The 20,913-nt window shown below is 43.5% G+C and overlaps 1 protein-coding gene across 1 annotated transcript in view; it reads left to right on the top strand.

Moving 5' to 3' along the window:
- Positions 1-4,209: 4,209 nt before the first annotated feature.
- The window catches only part of ZNF804B (zinc finger protein 804B), a 210,636-nt gene continuing 193,932 nt past the window's right edge, over positions 4,210-20,913 (top strand). Inside the window, exon 1 of the mRNA XM_035129662.3 lies at positions 4,210-4,690. Coding sequence (XP_034985553.2) covers positions 4,583-4,690 — 108 coding nt within the window. The 5' untranslated portion in view covers positions 4,210-4,582. The remainder of the gene's footprint in view (positions 4,691-20,913) is intronic.

Here is a 20,913-nt window from a genome sequence, read left to right as displayed (position 1 = left end):
GCATTTCATCTTCTTTGAACTTAAAAGTTTCCCCATAATTGTATTTCTAGGCAGGAGGTAAGCAAGCTACTTTTGGCACAGATTATGACTGGAATGAAATGTGTGTCTCAAATTAAAGCCAAAGTGCATAAATAGCATGATCTTTCTTTTTAAATAATTTGGAGTTATAATAATAATAATAATAATAATAATAATAATAATAATAATAATAATATATTTATTTATTTATAACCCACCCATCCAGCCACGTTTCCCCAGCCACTCTGGGTGGCTCCCAACAGATTAAAACATCAAACATTAAAAACTTCCCTAAACAGGGCTGCCTTCAGATGTCTTCTAAAAGTCAGATAGTTGTTTATTTCCTTGACATCTGATGGGAGGGTGTTCCACAGGACGGGGACCACCACTAAGAAGGCCCTCTGCCTGGTTCCCTGTAACCTCACATCTCGCAGTGAGGGAACTGCCAGAAGGCCCTTGAAGCTGGACCTCAGTGTCTGGGCAGAACGATGGGGGTGGAGACACTCCTTCAGGTATACTGGGCTGAGGCCATTTAGGCCTTTAAAACTCAGCCCCAACACTTTGAATTGTTTGGAGTTTGGAGTTATTGGGGAGTGGGGCTAACAATACAGCCATACTTTAGCTTAATTCTGATTGTTAAAGGATATGTTCCTGTGCATTTTTTGTTTATGGTGGTAGTTTCATAATTATATAGACACATCTGGGAGAATGGGTTGCCTCCAGTTAATTGCTGAGACTGTGTGGGGGCTTTAACCAAATTAGCTGAATATATGCAGTATTTACACTAGGGCTGCAGAGACATTGCTTGTGTATTGAAGAAAGGAAGCTGAGTTTGCATATCAAGCTAAATGAGATTGATGGTGTGTATACCCTGCAGAGGAGGAAAAATAGCAACCTGTTTTCAACTGCTTTAATGTTGGAAGCATTTCATGCTTGCAAAACTGTGTCAGTTATTTAGCTTGTAAATTGCTCCTTATATGCAGGCACCTACCTACCTTCCAGAAATTAGGGGTGTGGGACGGTAGTGGATGTGATGATCATTACAAGTAAAAAATTGATATTTTATTTTATTTGAGAACTTGATTATCCCTGAAATCCTCTAATTTTTTAGTTTCCCTTTCATTATTAGAGATTCTGCTTTATTTCTACTGTGGGTTCAATGCTCATGTGGAATAAAATATTGGTGGGAAATGTTTTGCACGGTGTTGGGAGGTGAATTATTCCTCCGCTCTTTCTATTTGGGTGGTCTTGGGCTTGTGGTTAGTAAAGATTGCGGAACAGAAATAAAAATTGGGCTCAGGACTGTCTAGAAATGTCAGTATGTAATCTGGAAGGTTTTCCTTATGAACATTTGCAGCTAGACTATTACTCCATTTAACTGTATTCTGAGTAGAAGCAGCTCTCCAGAGATTTTCCCCCCAGCATCTGACCTACTCAGGGATGAGGGAAATGCATTCAGTTTATTTAGGCTGCAATCCTATTCCTACTTACCTGGGAATAAGTCCCATTGAATTAAATGGAACTTGCTTCAGAATAGACATGTGCAGGATTGCATGGTTATTTGTTTATTTTGAATGTTTATGGGCCATTAAACATTACAAACTTTCATAGCAGTGTATACAACAGTAAAAATAACCACAGGTTAAAAAGCGATAAAGCAGTTCTCAAAAGAGAAATGAGGTACTGCCTGTAGTCTGAGTCAACTTACCCTTCTGAGAAACTCTGTAAAAAAAAAAAAGTTTTATCATATGATAGAATGTGTACAATGTCAGGGCCTGTTTAACTTCAGCAACAGTTGGTGAATTTATAAATCATCCCCTAGTATAAAAGTCCTGCATTGGTGTACAATTTTGAGTCATGAAAACAAAAGAATAGAAGAATAATGCAACATTGCAGATGCTGATTTCATTAAAAACAGTAAAATCCAGAAGCCATAAAATAAAAATTCAAAACCGCAACAACCAAACTATAAAATGTACTGGAATCATAGGCGTCAACTTCCGGATAGGAAAATAAGGGAAAATAAGGGATCAGCGGTGGCACGGCACCGGAAGTCGCTTCTGCGCATGTCCAGACATGCGTAGAAGCGACTTCCGGTGCCAGCTCTGCCCGATTTCCGGTGCCCAGACATGGGCAGAGCGGCACCGGAAATCGCCTCTGCACATGTCCAGACATGCGCAGAAGCAACTTCCGGTGCCGGGCTGCCAGTATCCGCATGTCTGGGCACCAGAAATTGCTTCTGCGCATGCTCGGGGAGGGCATTCCATATGTGGGACACCATGCTCAAGAAATGTTCTGCCTGTTTCCACCTGCCTAACTTCAGATGGCAGTCATCACTGATGAAGGAAGTGTTTGGGCAGGCCCATGTGGTAGGAAGTGCTCCCTCAAAAAGCCAGGTCCCAAGGATGCTTATGAATACCCATTGCCAGGGAATGACAGAGAGGGGCTCAAGTTCTTGTTGTGGGCCACTCAGCATCTGGATGGCCTCTGAGGAGGTGAACAGGATGTTGGATCAGATAGGCAGCTCTTTATGCTGTTTATAGGTTACAACCTGCATTTGAAAACCAGCCAGGCGTGTAATAATGAGTCAGACTAGGACTGGGAAGCTTCAGGTTCAAATCACCCATAGCTGCCAACTCTCTGGGGCCCTTGGTGCCTGAGCACCCAAAAAATTCCCCACGAAAGGGCCGGGCACCCACAAATTTCAGTGCCAGGGCCATGCACACTGCATGACACCCGCAGCCCCAGGCACCCACGGTCACAGGACAGGACCACATTGGCCCTTCTGAATTCAGCCATAATGCTCCCTGGCTAACCTGGAGTCAGTCCCTACCACTCAGCCTAACCTTCCTCACAGGGTTGTTGAGAGGAAAAATGTAGAATGTGGAGAGGGCAATGGGCATGTGATAATAAAAGTGCCCCACCGGTTTTAGCTTTTGGCACAAACTATCCCTGTACCAGGCTGGACGAAAAGGGCTGCCATAAGAGTTGAGTTCCCTCTCTGCTCGCCCGCTACCCGCCAAACACCCTGTGATGCGCTTGTTAACTTATTTTTAAACGATGCGAAGCGAGGTTTTATAGCGCGAAGCAAGAGTTGGAAGTTCCAGCCAGCATTTGCCATCCCTTCAGTTCCCGCCTTTCTCTGCCACTAATCCTTTATGATCTCGGGCCTTATTCTGGCGCCGGCATTTCCCGCCTTCAGCCCGGAGCTGAAGGGAAACGCGGGAGGCAGAGCTCCTTGACGAGGCAGGGAAGCTAATTCAAGGGATGTTCTTGGCGGCGCCTTTCGCGGGATGATGAGGGCGGCCCCGTGAGAGGAAAACGGAGCGAGAGGAACGAGAAGCGGAGCGATTGTCAGGCTCCGGCGCCGGCGGGGTGGCGCGCGTGTCTTGGGGGAGATACGGGACTCCATCTCGTTCCGCTTAGGACAGCTGCTCCGTCTTTTTGACGTGGATATGGAGCGTTTTAAAGCCCCGCAGCCTACAACAAAAACAACACCGCACCGCCTCAATGAATTTAGGGACGGCAAGAAGAGGCTTGAGGAAGTGGAGCGGCGCAGGATGTGACTCTCCTTCCTAGACCCTGAGCTGCCCAAGGCGTGTTTTTTTTCGGGGGGGGGGAGGCTGCCAGGGGTTCCCTTCACGACTGAGTGATTCCCACCTCCTCCGCTGAGGCGAATGCCTGACTGCTTTCCCCTCCGCTCTCTCCAGAGGGAGGGAGGGAGGAGGAGGAGAAACGCGGGACCGTCGACCTCCACCTGCTGCCCCTTTCCAAATTCCCACTGGGCGGCCATTATTGGGGCAGAGGGGGATCAACCGCTGCTTGGCGCGCGCCCTCCCCCCTTCCTCCCCCCCGCGGCTCTCTCTCACGTCAGCTCGCGCGCGCTAAAAGGTGAGGCGGCGGGAGTCGCTAGCTGGCTTTGGCAAAGCCTGCAGCGAGCAGCGTGCGAGGGACTTTCTGGTGCCGGCGTGGACTCATCTCTCCAGCCCTAGCCGCGGCGCCAGGAAAAGCGATGGGGAGCCGCCGCTGCTGCTTCCGAGAGCCTCCCCTCTGGCTGTTCCTGCCTCCATAGGACCTGCCTTGAAGAGAGCGAGCGCGGAAGAGCGAGTCCAGAAAGGGGGTGGTGGGTGGGGAGGAAGCGCGGCGGCGGCGGCACCTCCCATCCTCCCGCCAAGTTGCGCGCTCGCTCTTTCCATCTTTCCCCCGTCTCTTCTTTGCTGGAGCTACCCAGAGGAGCAGCATGTGGACTGGCTCCCCGGCTCCCTACAGTGCGCTCGGGCTGCTGCTGTTGCCGCCGCTTCCTTCGACACAGTCTGCTGCTGGCAGCGAGAACCCGGGCGCTGGATGAGCGAGAGACCGGGGGCGGGCGGGTAGCGGCTGCTGCGCCTTGAGGGTTTCTGCTCCCGCCGAGGGCAGGAGGAGCGGCGGCGCTGGGCGGCTCTTGCTGCTGCTGCTGCTGCTGCTGGAGAGGATCCCGTCCGCTTCCGCCACGCGCTCCCCTCCAGATCTGGCGTCTGCTGGCGGGCTGACCCACTGCCCCTTTCTCAACCCCGCCCGGACCCGCATGGCGTGCTACCTGGTCATCAGCTCCAGGCATCTCAGCAACGGGCACTACCGTGGCATTAAAGGGATCTTCAGGGGACCGCTCTGCAAAAACGGCTCGGCCTCTCCGGTAACTGGCACCTTACTCCATCTTCGGTCTACCTAGAGCAGGCGGCATAGTTCTAGATAGAGGCGCACGTTTCTCGTAGGAGCGTCTGGGGTCATCTACGTGGTGGGGGGGGGAGGAGACGCGGGCACTTTCACTGCTTTGGGTCCATTTGGTTACATCTTGTTGCTTAAGCTAACTTTAAAAAAAAATTGCTTCTTGAATGTTTCTGCAAAGTTTTATCCTTCCGAATCCACCGGCGGAACAGGCTTAAGACTCAGGGGTTTAGGAACGGATCGGTTGTCTTGGCCAGGAATATAGATCGGATTACTTAGAAAAAAAGGGTATTTGGCGCTGTGGCTTCGGTGAGCCACACACGGACACAGTGCTGGCAGAAAAAAAAAGTTAGAGCGACTTTGATACGTGGCCGCGGAAAGTTAGTGGAGAAGAACTCAAAGCCTTGTGGGTGGGGGTAACAGGAGTAACGGAAAGTTAGACGCCAGAAGAAAGCAATGGGAGCGTCTGGAAGTGACCACTGAAAATGACAAGAGTTGTCCTTAAGGCTATGTAAGAGAGGCAAAGGAAAGGAAACATGCAGTATGTGGGCCAGAGAGAATGATAGTGATGTTTAGTGGAATTAATAGAATGCTTAAAGGAAGAGGGGTTGTTGTTTTTAAGTCTCCTTATTTATTTTAAAGTATTTTCAGCTGCTTTTTAAGGCTCACAAAATAATGTACAAAAGAAAATTGACACAAGCAGAAAAAAGCAAGAGGAGGAAACCTCAGGGTAGCATCACATTGACCTTTTTCACAACCAGGGCTTGACTTTAATCCCAGCATGCATTACAGGAATACTTTGAAATGTGTTTCACGTCTCTGTTCTGCTTTCCTAACTTTTTCCTCCTCCTTTCTCTTGTGTCTGCCTCCTTGACAGTCTAAGCAAGGTCTACTTTTCTTAACAATAAGAGAGTTCATCTACTTTAAAAAAGGAAGTTCGAATACGCAATATGAATATGGTGACGTTGCACCTTAGATTGGTGGCATGATGCCGAAGGGGTAGGTTGCAGGGAAGTGCCTTAGAGCATGAGTAAGATGCCAGTCGTGGTGAGGTGATTTACGGTACAATCCTATGCAGCTTTACTCCAAAGTCCTCTTAGGTTCACTGGGATTTAGTCCCCAGTGAATGTGTATAAACTTGTGTCTTAATGCCCAGAATAGGATATAAACTCTGGTATAAAAAAGATCAGGGAAATATTCTGTTGCAGAATGACAGTCAAGAAAGCAGAATTAGAATGCCAATAAATGGAATCTCTGAAAGGACCCCCTCTTAATGATTGGGGTTTTACTACAGAATAATAAAATCCAGAGGTTGAACAATAGTGCTCATTGCAGGATGACAGAAGGACAACATATCTTTAAAGTTTTCAACAGTGACATGGTAATTAGATGACATTTCACAAGTACAATCCTTGCACTATCATAGTAGATAGGTGGGAGCTGTCTAGGGTTGCAAATGCCCATCTCTGAGATGCAACCCACCATTGCGAAGCTATTGGAGAAGTGTTCTCCAATAGGGAGTGCATATGATGCTGAGAAGAAAGTCCCATGGGTTGGATATAATTGAACAGGTGGCAAAGCTAAAGTGGGTGCCGCTATAAATGAGAGACTGTAAAGAAAAGAAAGTGCTAAAGTGTAAGGAAGGTACAGTGCTCTGGTTGGAAGCAGGATGCTTCCAAACGCCACTTGCTGGAAACTACAGGAGTGGAGAGGATTGTTGCACTCACTTCCTAGTTGCTGGCTTCCCACAGGCAACTGGTTGGCCACTGTGAAAACCGGATAGTGGACTAGATGGGTCAATGTCTTGATCCAGCAGGGCTGTTCTTAATTCTACTTAAAAGAATGGGGAGATTGTGAAAAAACGGAGCAAAAGCTATGCTGAGTTAATGAAACAACTGCAAAGACAGCTTTGTAAACTGCAGAGGAGATTTGATGGGAAACAGTTGGAATTATAAGGGGAATGTTATTGGAATATGTGTTGTTGGAACTGATGGAATGTAAAATAATATGCTCCAAGGAATGAATAGTGTAAGATGTGGGAGTCCAGTGGTAAATTTTGAGCAAGGAGCATGATGCAAAGAGTTTTTTTTTTTAAATTAACTAATTGCCAACTATGGCAGCTACACAGACAAATGACCACTGTGGTGTTAAGCACCAGTGAGCTCTCCTTTTAGTGCCAATAACTGGTGAAAATGAACACAATGAGTCAGTGACCTTTTACCATATATCTAGTTCTGAGCTCCACAGCATTCTCTTCTAAGAAGTATTTGAACTTTAGAAGTTCGTTTTGCTATCTCTTCTCCTCTGAAAACTGTTATTCTTCTTGTAGGACTCTGGGCACTGTAACTTCACATGAACAAGTAAAGGTAGTTGTGGTGTCCCATAATTTTTTAAAAAATCAAAAATTAGGATGGTTGGCCTAGCCTAATAAAAGGCACTTCCCTAAAATGGATTTTTTTTTACCTTCACATGTTTCTTCTTGAGCATTAGAGAAAAAATATTCATAAGCACACAGTTGCACACCTGTATTTCGTGAGAAGATTCTAGTTTGTTCTTTACTCCAATATAGCAGCTGAAATATGTACACCCAGATTAGTAAGGTACACTGCATTTGTTTATTTGTTTGTGTTTGTAGACCACTTCCACTGACAATGTAGAACAAATAACCACACTTAAACCAAATACCATAAAACAGTAGCACCATCTATGTACAGAGTGCTTTACAATGAGCAGCTTTGACAGGTCCCTTCTCCAAGGGCTTATGATCTATAAATAGACAAAAGGGAGAGAACAAATGAAGGGGGGATGAATGGAGGCAGGGGAAAACACACAAACAATATGCTATTATTTCTGTTGTGCTTACTTTGGCTTAGTTGAGTTGTCCTTCTGTAATCCTCAAAATTGACCGATTGAACTTGGGGAACTTACCCGGAGAAAAGGCTTTCTCAGTTTCTGTTTTTAGAATGCTCAAAGTCAGGAGTGACCCATGAGATGCCTTCTAAATATTGTTTGGGACTTGTTGTTGTTGTTTAGTCATTTAGTTGTGTCCGACTCTTCGTGACCCCATGGACCAGAGCATGCCAGGTGCTCCTGTCTTCCACTGCCTCCTGCAGTTTGGTCAGACTCATGTTGGTGGCTTCGAGAACATTGTCCAACCATCTCGTCCTCTGCCGTCCCCTTCTCCTTGTGCCCTCAATCTTTTCCAACATCAGGGTCTTTTCCAGGGAGTCTTCTCTCCTCATGAGGTGGCCAAAGTATTGGAGCCTCAGCTTCAGGATCTGATCAGTTTGATCTTCTTGCAGTCCATGGGACTCTCAAGAGTCTCCTCCAGCACTATAATTCAAAAGCATCAATTCTTCGGCGATCAGCCTTCTTTATGGTCCAGCTCTCACTTCCATACATCACTACTGGGAAAACCATAGCTTTAACTATACGGACCTTTGTCGGCAAGGTGATGTCTCTGCTTTTTAAGATGCTGTCTAGGTTTGTCATTGCTTTTCTCCCAAGAAGCAGGCATCTTTTAATTTCGTGACTGCTGTCACCATCTGCAGTGATCATGGAACCCAATAAACTAAAATCTCTCACTGTCTCCATTTCTTCCCCTTCTATTTGCCAGGAGGTGATGGGACCAGTGGCCATGATCTTGGTTTTTTTGATGTTGAGCTTCAAACCATATTTTGCACTTACATCCTGTTTGGGACTAAGTTCCTATAAATCCCAACCATTGGTTATGCTGACTGAAGCTGATGAGAGTTGGAGTCCAGCAACATCTGGAGGGCTCCATGTTGACTATCCTTGCTCTAGGCATTGGGTGCCAGGGGATGTTTCACTCCTAGGGCTTGCTAGGAGTGTATGGATCTGGTGTATGGGTTAAAGAGTTTGTTTGTTTGTTTGTTTTAATTAAACCTCCTCATAGACTGGTCCTGATGCAGCTCCCCTACCTCCTGGCTGCTCTTCAATTCATATTAAATTCATGGTACATGCTTATACACATTTATCCTCACTTGTAGTTTAGTCCTCAGTTCTTGTAATGACCATTCACAGAGCAAGGGCCGTAAGCTGTGAGACTGCACTCCTATCCACACACAGGACTTCTGGGTACCGTAGATACCGGTATGCAGAGGATCGCACTGCCAGTATTGGTTTTCACTTTGCAGTCATAATTGACACAAGGACTTCTGCTTCTTAACTGTGAAGGCTACCTGGTACCCAACCAATATGTTTGTGATGTCTAGGAAATGTGTTTTATTCTCTCCTTACCCTTCTTGAGATTTTCATCCAGAATAACTTTTGAGAAAATGTCTTTCCCTCTCATTTTTTTAAAAAAGTGAAAGCTGATTCTAAATATGTTTGAAAGCTGTTCATGGTTTGGGGGATGATAGGGCGGGGGGGGGGACCCCCGTGGTGATGGCTTGCATGCAAAAGTCAAGAAATTTAAAATGTCAGATGTAAATGTGCCTCCAACCACATTGTACATCTGTATGTTCTCGATTCTTGTTTCCCACAGAAAAATATGAATGGACACACTGTTGTTTATGTGGCAGCGGTGCACCATGAACAGGATGTAAGATGTACAGTACTTTTAAATTCACGTATTACCTATCCTTCTGAATTATTTTCTCATTTGCTTTATTCTGAAATTGCCATGTCAGCTTAATTTGGAAATTCTTGGTTTCCCCTAGGTTTTGTAGGGGGTTTTTTTGAGGGGGGGGGGGCTTGATTGAGACATCTATTTGTGAGTTCAGTGCTTTATCTTTTGTTTCTCGAGCAACATTTTGAACTTTCATATAATCTTAAATATTTAGTTTTAGTATATGAGCCATTAAAAGCTCCTTACATTTATGGAGTGCCATCTACTTCATGCATGACTCTGTGTAGCCTTTAATGTGTAATGTGTACCTTTCTATATTTAAAAGTGTCCTCTATTAACAAACCATGAAATGTCAGCAGGCTTATGGCTGTGCTTTTGGATATGAGAACAGTAGTGAATATTTAAATATTTTAAACACCTTTATGAAATTTCATGGCTGCGTGAGCAACAGTTTACCCATCTGGATATTTGTATGTGTCACTTTGTATCAATGTCAGCGATTGTGCATACTGTTCTTACAGTGGACACACAATTCTGGGGTATGGGGCTCCCATAGGCGGCTTATGGAAAGAGCCAGGTGTGCATACGCTGAATGATCATAGCCTTTGGGACAGTGGCCAGGATTTACATAAGCATACTCTTCATTTTTGCTTATTGCCGTAGAGGAGAGAATCCTGCTCTTTACTGATGACTCCTAGCACAGTTTGATTTCTCAGGTGAGCAAGAAAAAGTTGCATGCAAGGCAGCGGTAAGCCCAAGTTGCATGTTCATTATAATGTAGAGTGACCTGCGCATGGTATGGAGCCTATTACCACGATGCCACCACTCACCTGTGGTGTTTATTCCACACAAAAGGGGGCCCAGATGCAGATGATCAGCTAACAGATTCTATTGCTATGAAAACCTCCACCTTGTCCCATAAGCAAGGTCTGGCAAGAAGTTTCTGCAAAGCATTTTCAAGGGCAGGTTTCTTGCATACCACTTAAGAGGCTTTATCACAATCGAGCGGTGTGTAAATTTTGTTTTTATTTATTTATTTAACAAAGAGTTGTCCACAACTAACATTTACTCAGAGGAGACCCATTGAAATTAATGGGCTTAAGTTCGTCATGGTCATTAATTTTAATGGTTCCACTCTGAACAAAAGTTATTTGAATACAGCCCCAAAGTGTTTATTATAGGCATAACAAACATTTTTGAAAGCTAGTAGAAGAGGCTTCTTTTGAAATGTCAAATTATTTTCCGTCAATGAAAATCTGTCTCCTGAAAGGATACCATCATAACAGATTCAAATACAACACTGCAGGTTTGCAATCTGAAGAGACACATACACACATATCCCGAATTAAAAATTTGAGACATGCGTCATGCTTTTCCACTTGAAAGGATTTATTTCTAGGGTAGGATGGAATAAGAATTATTCTACCCTTTTTGGAGTCCAATTCCTGTGGTTTGGATGCTAGTCCCCTTTCTAAGCCTGAATGAAAAGGCAAGCCCAGAGCAGGCACCCAACAGGCAACTTCCTCTGAGGACACAGCACTTTGTTAATTCTCACCACCAGGAATGTTTGTTAATCCAATCACACATCATGCAGTGTCATGGCTGTAGTACATGTCTCTCCAGCAAAAGCTGATTGGAAGAAGGCAAGTCATGCAGAGTTGCAACAAACATGCCCCTCACTGGCTCAGATGCAATTTTGAGGTGGTATGATCAGTGTGGTTGCACTGGGTGCAACACTGCAGAAGACACCAAAACAATGCTTTAGAACGAAGCACGCAAGGCGGGAGGCACAAAATTTTAGCAACACACAGGGTGCTACTGAAATTTTAGAGCCCAAAGGCAGCCACTGAGTGGCTGGATGCTTTGAGACTTATGTTTGTCTCGCTTAGAATCACAGAGCTGGAAGGTGCCTCTGGCTGATACAGGAAATCTGCTGTTACAGCATCCCCAACAAGTGGCTAGCTAGCTTCTGCTTAAAAGCCTCTAACAATGGAGAGGTCACCCTCTTCCATGGCAGGGAGTCTCTTCCACCATTGAACAGCTTGTTATCATCAATAGTTTATTCCTAATGATTACTAGAAACCCACTTTCCTGTAATTTGAACCCTTTGGTTCAGGTCTTAAGCTCTGCAACAACAGAAAACAATTTTTTCCCATCGCCTTCAAGGCTGTCCTATTGCCTCTTAATGGTCTCTTTCTTCAGGCTAAACATAATCAATTCCTTCAATCTTTACTCATAGGACTTTGTCTCCAGGCCTTTCATCTGGACGAGTTCCAGATTGTCACATAACTTTCTAAAACTGCAGTGCCTAGAACTGGACACAGCACTCCAGGTAAGGTCTGACTAAAACAGAATAGCATGGCACAATTTCTTCTTGTGATCTGGACACTCGACTATGTATGAAGCTGGCTTAACACTGAGTTAAACTATTGGTCCATCTAGGCGAGTACTGTCTGCTCTGACTAATGGTAGTGGCTGTCCCAAGTCTCAAGATGTATTTCCCATTATCTGCTACCCATTCCTTTTTAAGTATATGCCAGGGATTTAACTTGGAACCTACTGCATGGAAAGCGTGCTCTGAACAATGTCCCTTCTGTCTCTGAATGCGTGGCGATGGCTCCTTTCAAAAACTCATTGACAAAAGCCATGGGTGTTTCAAATGAAGCTTGTTTTGCAAGGGCTGTACTATGACCTTTCCTGGGACGCAATTTGGGAATTGCTGGCTCAGACCAGGGGTCTGGTGTGTTGCTTGCTGGAACAAAATTATTACTTACTGTGAGGACTGAGTAATGTAACTTCAAGACTGATACAAATGGGAAAGCTCTTGAACTGATGATTGACTGAAGAGTGGGGACGAGAAATGCTGAGCTTTAAGAACGGAGTCAAAAGCGGTAGACTCCTGAGAGGGTTATATTTCCTTCAAGAGGTGCATTTCAGAAGTGTCATTTTCTCCTTCCCATTTTTCATGGAATAACAAATGCTCTTTGAGGATCCGATATATGTCCCCTGCAAAATGAAATATGACCCATATGCAAAAATCTAGCATTTACTAAGATTTGTAAAGCTCTGTGCAGAATACTTATGGCCATGAATATATCATACTGATCACAGGGCTGCTTGGAGCTGCCATTGGTTTTTTTTCTTTTATCTGTGATGGATACATATAATACTGGCCTGCCTCAAAACTGCTTCAGTCAGTATCTTACCAGACATGCCACAACCTTTGCGAAAACAAACTCACAAGGCAGGACCCAGACTTTGCCAGGATCTTCGCAGAGTCCTGCAGTAGTGCCAATGACTCAGCAGATGTCTTCCTTTCTTTTCCTCCACTGTTTTCATCTAGTGCTGCCGGGCTGCTTGAGGCTTTTCAGCTAAGACATAAAACGAAGTCAGTTTTAGTTACAGTTATTAAAATTACTTCATGTTTCTGCGGGTAATGAAAAGTTAAAGTGGTAATTGAGACCTAGGATGGAATGCATGTTCTTTCATAAGTTCCCCCCCCCCCTCCAAAATCACAAAAGGATATATTAGTACTTGCCAGTTTATTCTCTCCTCAGATGGATATTTAGTGATTGTGTTAAGTAGTTGGTTGTATTCCATTTTTTAAAAAAATGTCTTTGCTTCACTTAGGGCCATGGTGATTTCCTTATTGAAATGCCTAAGAAAGGACCCATAGGATTTAACTGGATTTAACAGTTCTAACTAGGTACAGAAAATGTTCATGTGCTAGAATGGCTTTAACAATGCTTTCTACCACAGTGAAACATGTTTCTCCAAAGGGAGTGTTTATATCAAAAGCATACCAGTGTGAGTAGATAAATAGGTACAGTGTTACCTTGGTTTTAGAACAGCTTAGTTTATGAACAACTTGGAAATAGAACACTGCAAACCCAGAAGTAGGTGTTCTGGTTTGTGAACTTTGCCTTGGAAGCTGAACATGTTCTGCTTCCTGTTGAGTGTGTTCCATTTGTAAATTGAGTTCCCCGCTGCTAACCTGAGGCCTCCTATTGAGGCTGTCAGCTGTTTAGGACCGAGCACCCACACAACACAGAGGTGATATTTGGAGCTTTTGTTTTTGCTATTTTTTGCATGTTTGTGTGGCTTTTTCATTTTTTTGACTGTGACTTGTTCTTCGTTTTATGGAACTGACTTGTGACTGTGGCTTGTGACTTTGTTTTTGTGACTTGTTTTTGTGGCTGTGTGGAACCCAGTTCAGCTACTGATTGATTGTGTGACTGCATAAATTGGTAAAAAGCCCCCCCCCATCCAAACAATGACTATCATCAGTGCATGTAAGAATTTATTTTATTTTAATCCTCTACAGGGGTGGCCAACTGCCAAGAGACTGCAATCTACTCACAGAGTTAAAAACTGGCAGTGATCTACCCCGGGTTCAGGTCAAAGTTGTTGAACTTTTTTTAGGAAGGAGGAAGACCAATTTTGGGGGGGGGGGGGTTTCAAGTCAAAGTTGTTGAGTTTTTTTCAGGGAGGAGGTAAAATGTTGAGCTTTTTTAGGGTAGCCACAGTTGTTCAGCTTCTTTGGGGGGAGCCAATGATCTACCAGTGATCTACTGCAGACACCCAGTGATCTACTGGTAGATCACGATCTACCTGTTGGACATGCTTGATCTACAATACTGTCTTATTTATTTTATAGTACAGTACGTTGATTATTGCTTTCATATTATGGCTCCAATGGTCTCGTTAGATGGTAAAATTCATGTTAAATTGCTGTTTTAGGGGTTGTTTTAAAAAGTCTGGAACAGATTATTCCATTTTGCATTACTTTCCATGGGAAAGCACACCTTGGTTTTAGAACACTTTGGTTTTGGAACAGACTCCCGGAATGGATTAAGTTTGGGAACCAAGGTACCCCTGTACTGCAATGATAAGGTAAAGTGTGTTTCTGTGTGCTCTGGCTTCCGTCACAGTGTCCCATTGTACCAGAAACCGCTTTAGCCATGCTGGCTAGATGACCCAGCTGTCTGTGGACAAATGCCGGCTCCCTCGGCCAGAAAGTAGAGATGAGCGCCACGCACCATAGTCGGATTCGACTGGACTTAACCATCCAGGGGTCGTTTACCCTTACCTTCATTGGATCATGGGTCCAAGAATGCATGAATTTAACAAGGCGGATCAAGCAGTTCAGAGATAATGTTCAAAACCAAATACTGAAAACTGAAGCTTCTTAGAAGTTTCTACTACATGCTGAAGAAGTGAACCATTTTTTCAAGATACATTCTAAATCTTTCAGCCCACTGGAATTAGGGACCATGGTGTTCACTGGGGCTTTCTCCCAAGTATGTTTACATAATAAGAGTGCAGCCTTAAAATGGAAACAGCTTGCCTCTTCAGCTGTCAAAGGGTCTGCAGTACACACCTCAAGGAATTGCATCATTTTTTCGAAATATTTAAAATACAATGATGAACAGGAATGGCAGTGAGGTGTGCCAACAACTCAAGGGGAAAGAAATCACAGATACTAAGGGCATGTTTGTGCCATCTGTTGTTCTGCTTGTATGTCAAGTACAACCAGTGAGTTCACAGCACATTCTATGTGAAGACACCAGAGGTCAGAGCTCCACCTCTATTCAAAAATAATTTCCTTTATGAGAAGAGGCTTGCTTCTTTCAGGATATGTAATGCAATGCCTGATCAAACTTGGTAGGAATGCGGGATCTATTGGCTGGAAAGGTTTCCTGGCCAGGGGCAGTAAGTGCTTTAGGCGTTTGTTAGATCAGTGTTTCTCAACCAGTGTGCCTCCAGATGTTTTGGGACTACAACTCCCATCATCCCTAGCTAGCAAGACCAGTGGTCAGGAATGATGGGAGTTGTAGTCCCAAAACATCTGGAGGCACACTGGTTGAGAAACACTGTTAGATGTTAGCTGGTGACTCCCACTGAAACTCAGTTACCATTTACGTCAGGGGTCCCCAGACTTACCGGCGTTTGGGCCGGTTCCCACCGCGCCGATCGTGCGACGGGCCGTAGGAGCGCGCGCCTGTGCGGGCCGGCGGGCGGGGGAGTGCACGCCCGTGCGCATGCGCACGGGCGCTTACTGGCGCGGCGGCGCGCTTCCAGGGTGGAAAAAGTGCCGAAAATCCGTTGTGCGCATGCGTATGGGCCTCCCCCGACCCGGAAGTGCACCAGAAATGACCTCTTCCGGGTCGGGAGAGGCCCATACGCATGCGCACAAAGGATTTTCGGCGCTTTTTCCCCAACCCGGAAGAGCGCTGCCGCGCTGCGCGCCGTAAGAGCGGGCAGTGGCGGGGGTCGTCGTGGGCCGGATTGGCAGGCCAATTGGGCCGCATCCGGCCCCCGGGCCGTAGTCTGGGGACCCCTGATTTACGTAATGAGTAAAGTTGTTTTGTGGCATTACCAAGCAGTGAAAAGAATAATAGAATTGTAGAGTTGGAAGGAACAGTGACTTGAAAAATTAAGTGAGTAAATAAATAAGCTCTTATTTTCGAATCCTAAGGACATCAAGGCAATATGTAGCATTATTAAAATGAGCAATTCCATTTCGGAATAAGGTTGCTTCCAGGAACTGAGAACTCTTCAGTCAGACTGCTTTATATTTGAAATAAAGGACCTGCAAAAAAAGAAGAAGTAAAAATGAGAATGTGAAAGCCTTCTAAGGTGGATTTTTTGCATTCATTTAGTTTCTCAGAAAGAATTATCCAAACTGTGTCTGATCCTTGGGCTCAAGACAGCAATATTTTTGTGTGAGTAGTTTCTCATGCGCTGTGGAAAAACCTCAGTCCTGTGACTGTAATATGTGCAAATGTTAAGTCTGGACTTTCACTGAGATTTCAATTATATAAAGGTTCTATGGATGGGGGGACACAAAGGTTCTGTGCATAGCTGGAGTAGTCTATCCATTATGCCTGCAGTTGTTATCTTCCGGTTAAATTCTCTTTCAATGAAGAATCTAAAAAGACCTCAGCTGTAGGTTTTATGTAGGACAATCCAATGCAATTCTGCTCAGAAATAAGTGAAACTGTGTTCAGTGAGACTCACTTTAAAGCCAGCATTTGAATTCTCTCTCACCTGTAAAATGTATGTATAAAAAAGCCACACTGACCAGGGCTGGATCTAGGCACATCAAAGAAGTGATTCAGTTAAATGCTTTGTAAACTTCATAGAGGGAAGTTCTGTTGGCGAAAAACGGGACTCCACAGCACCGTATAGTGCCATAATGTTATAATGTATATAAAGCGCTTTATCTTTACAAATGTAGCTGAGTCTCAGATCATACCCTCAGGTTTAAAACTGGCTAATTTCTGCTTTCTATATTGCATTAAAAGCATTCAGAAATATTGCACTCTGGACCACAGGTTCTACCTGGCATGACTTTAAAACAACAACATCACTAAAGAACTTGCAGCCTTATGTGCTTCTCTTGTGCTCAGTGTAGCTGCATTGAAGTTCAGAAGGAACTGAGTTTTAAGCCTTTGTTGTTTGTTGTAAAAGTCTTTGCTTGTCTTCAGTTGTTTTTGTCATGCTGTCATGGGCCAGCTGGGTAAGCACCACAAACTGCAGTTTAAGAACCACTGGGTTGCTGAAGAAAAATTAGCAAGATATGCATGCCTACTTATCTCAGGAGAGACCTTTATTGTTAAATATTTACTTTAGTGAATCTATCATCAAGGTAACTGGTTACTATTTTATAGTGATAAACTGTTGGCATGTTAATTGTGGGTTATTTCTGCCATATGCCTAATGCAGGGATTCCCAAACTAAGGCCCGGGGACTGGATGCGGCCCAATCACCTTCAAAATCTGGCCCGCGGACGGTCCGGGAATCAGCATGTTTTTACATGAGTAGAATGTGTCCTTTTATTTAAAATGCATCTCTGGGTTATTTGTGGGGCATAGGAATTCGTTCATCCCCCCCCCAATATAGTCCGCCCCCCCACAAGGTCTGAGGGACAGTGGACCGGCCCCCTGCTGAAAAAGTTTGCTGACCCCCTGGCCTAATGGATAAGATGAAAACATTTTCTTCAGACTTCTGCCCCAGTTTCAAGCTTAGATACAGTCATAATAGGCAAGCTTCCTTAAGAAGCCTTCCCACCCATACCCACCTCCTAGAAATTTGCAGGGAAATTGAATGAAAGGCTGCATACTCTAATCAGCTCTTGCTAATAATGGGCAGTGGGGGTGGCAGTACAGTTTAAAACACAGAGAACTCACCAGTATCCACAGGAATGCTTTGCCTACATTCTTTTCCAACTGAATCTGAGAGATGATTTCAGTGTTGATGGGGGAAAGTGTTAGTTGTAAATCAGAAGTGCACTAAGGCAGATGCTTCAAGAAATAGCCTAATGAGACCTAGACATTATGAGCTTTCACCCCAGGGTGTCCCTGCATAGAAAGCAGAGTTAAAACTGATGTGACATGCTGCCGGCTACAAAATACACAATTTTAAAATGGTGAAGAGCATTTGAGGAACACGTGCTCCGGAATCTGTCTTTAGTGCATAGGTGTGTTGTTGTTTTTTATTGTTCCTTTTTGCTCTCTCTGTGTGTGTTTGTGGGTGTGTTTTTGATAATACAGTTTGTATTTGCTCAGAGTGCAAACGCTGCTATTTATGGTTTCGTTTCCTTGTTTTAGATTATATCAGCTTGGCAGACTACTTTACAAAGTACATCTGGCAATGCTGATCACCTGTTAACAACTAGAGGGGGTTATTGGACTGAGTCTGACTCTGGTGCGCCTTTCCCCTGCCACTTTGATGATTAAAATTGGTGGTGCATTTTGCCTCTTCCTGTGAAATACGTGCTCAGTGTGACATTTTGACCATGGTGCTCATGCAACATGTGGTCCTTGGATAGGTAGCTATTGCCCTGGAGGATAAAATGCAGTTGAAACTGATATCCTGCATTGTAGTGAGAAGATTCAGCACGTGAAACACAATAGGATAGTACCTTAGATCTCCCCCTTGGGTATCAACTCATCATGCCCATGGAGAACTAACATCCAAGAAGGTGCATATTTCTAGGAACATAGGAAGCTGACCATTGGTCCCTTTAGCTCTGTATTGTCTACTGAATGGCAGCAGCTCTCGTGGGTTTCAGACAGGAGTTTGTCCCAGCCATACCTGGAGGTGCCAGTAATTGAACATGAGACCTTCTGCATGCAAGACATATGTTCAAACATTGAGTTATGCCCATATAATCATTGAGTAGATATAATACAAGTCAATGTAATGTCATTACATTCCACAGGTAGTAAATCCTAGCATCAAAAGCTTTGTTTGGGTGTTTTTTTAAAGGAAAAAAAAGACATAAGGCATTTATGAATTCATCCATACCCCCAAATGCATATACATTCTAAGTTTAGGTGGCCACCTTCAGAGCCAAATATACAGCAATCAGATCTTACAATCTTACTCTAGGCAACCTGCTTATTGAGCATTCATCCTGATTTGTTCATGTATTTTTGTATGTGGAGGTTGGACTATATCGGGTCTTTTTAATACTGATTTTCTATTGAAAGGTTTTCACTTATTGTATAGGTGTAAGTGATATTATTATCCTAATATGCATATATGGTTGCTAATAACCTACTACATTCTGTATAAAGTCGTTCCAGGTGTCAATATATTTTTCCAAACAGTCTACATCTATAGGCAATCTGGTCAAAAATTGCAAGTGTTTTATACCAATATCTATATCTGTCCTTAATTGAGTGCTTGCTCTGATATGTTAGTTGGGAAGTTGTTTGACCATCAGCATTCATTCTGATTTGTTTGCATGGTGTTTATACATCTTTCCATTAATCATTTGTTGATCCCACATTTTCCATGCATTTCCCCATTACTTCCCTAACTGCAAAAGTTCATTTTTAAAAAAGTGGAGTTATTGCTCTAGGATGACAGAGCATAGTAATTCTGTTTTAAGTGCACTTTTAAAGCTCTAGTATGGAGTTGAACCCCTCCCACAAATACAGACAGTGTGGAGGTGACCATATTATGCTCACTTACAACTCAATGCACCCACACTGTATCTTGGTATTTTAGCCCCAAATCCTCTTCTTCTGTAGGTTGGGGGAAATACTAAAGCTCAAAATTCTTTCATATGACTTTTCTGTAATTTTGCAAGATGGTACCCCTCAACAAGAGGATTTCCAGTGCCAACTAGTATTTTCAGACATAAGAAGAGTGTGTTGAAAAAAGGAAGCTGGCTTACATATACAAAGACTCTTGTGGCTGCATAATATTGAAAGCATCTCCAGAGAAAATGACATTTGTGGGGTTGCTGAACTGAGATCCTGTTGTTTAAATGGGATTCAAACAGCAACAAAAGAATCTTTGACATTGCTGCCAAAAAACAAGTGCCTTTTCCCTGTTAAAGAGAAACCAAACTATCTGGAGTAGAGTTATCTAGCTCCCGTTCCTTATCTCTGCCTTTTGTAAATTGAGTGTGTAATAAATAGAGCTGCACAGAATGTCCTTTTTTTTCCTTTTAAGAAAAAAGGGATAAACTGTATGACATCAAATTTTATATCTGAGCATTGAAAGATATTGGTACAGCAAACTTTATAGCCAAGAAGAATATAACTGTTAACTTTCAAGTATAGGAACATGTTTAAATTATAGTGTACTTTTTCACCACCCTGCTTGTTTCTTTTCATTGCAACAGATTTAAGAAATAGGTCAGGAATCTGTAAAAAAGTCTTCTTAGGAAATTCACTTGGCTTCTGCTCTTTATACACATGTAACAACATTTTTAGAGTGCTCTGAAAATCAAAGCCTGTATAATAAACTGTTGTTCCTTTGTGCAAATATTTCTGTGGCCTGGTCATGGATGACCCATTAGGGTTCCCTTTGCCTTAAAAAAAGAAAGAAAGAAAGCTTAGTATGTGAACCATGGTATTCTGGCCACGTGAAGGATGCGGTCCAATTTGGTAAGAAGGCAAATAGAAACGACCAGTTAAAATTGGGAGATTTCTGGGAAAGTTGCTAAGAGGTTTTTGGAGCAAATGTAGCTCAGGAAGTATTGGTGATGGTTTGGGACTGCTGCTACCATGAATTAGGTACTACCTGTGTGTTTGTTTCTGTTTCCCCTCAATGCCTTATCAACCTGTATAGTAATAAATAGATTATGAAGAAGAGCACTGTGGAGAAAATAAAGGGGAATCTGTAAAGGGTATCCATGAAACAGTACATTGCATTCTATCTGCGCAGGAAAAACGTAATGGTGATTTAGGCTTTGGGTCAAGATGCTTTCCTGACCTGATTATCCTCAGCATAATCCGGTTTAGAGGTAAATCCCATTGGCTTCATTGTAATTCACATGTGTATTTTCTTAAATCACTAAGAGAGATCATGCATGTCAGAACGTATGTATACTTTGCATCTATCTTACAACAGAAGAGGTAGGAACAGGACTTAGTCTTGGCACAAATGAACGATCCTCTTAGAGTTTTATCTAGAACATTTCATTAAAGTCAGTGGGAGTTACTTTTAATTGGTGTAGGATGGGGGGGTATCAGTTAACTCACTTGACATCCTTTTCTGAACAAACAATTGCTGAGTACTTTGGTGTTCCATTCCCACATAACACACCTATAGCAAACAAATTTCCAGCGTCCATTCCA

Source organism: Zootoca vivipara, chromosome 11 (genome assembly GCF_965207765.1).
Source record: "Zootoca vivipara chromosome 11, rZooViv2.hap1.1, whole genome shotgun sequence".
Lineage (NCBI taxonomy): Eukaryota > Metazoa > Chordata > Lepidosauria > Squamata > Lacertidae > Zootoca > Zootoca vivipara.
The sequence above is the reverse complement of the archived record's forward strand: the minus strand, read 5'-3'. Positions and strand labels throughout refer to the sequence as shown.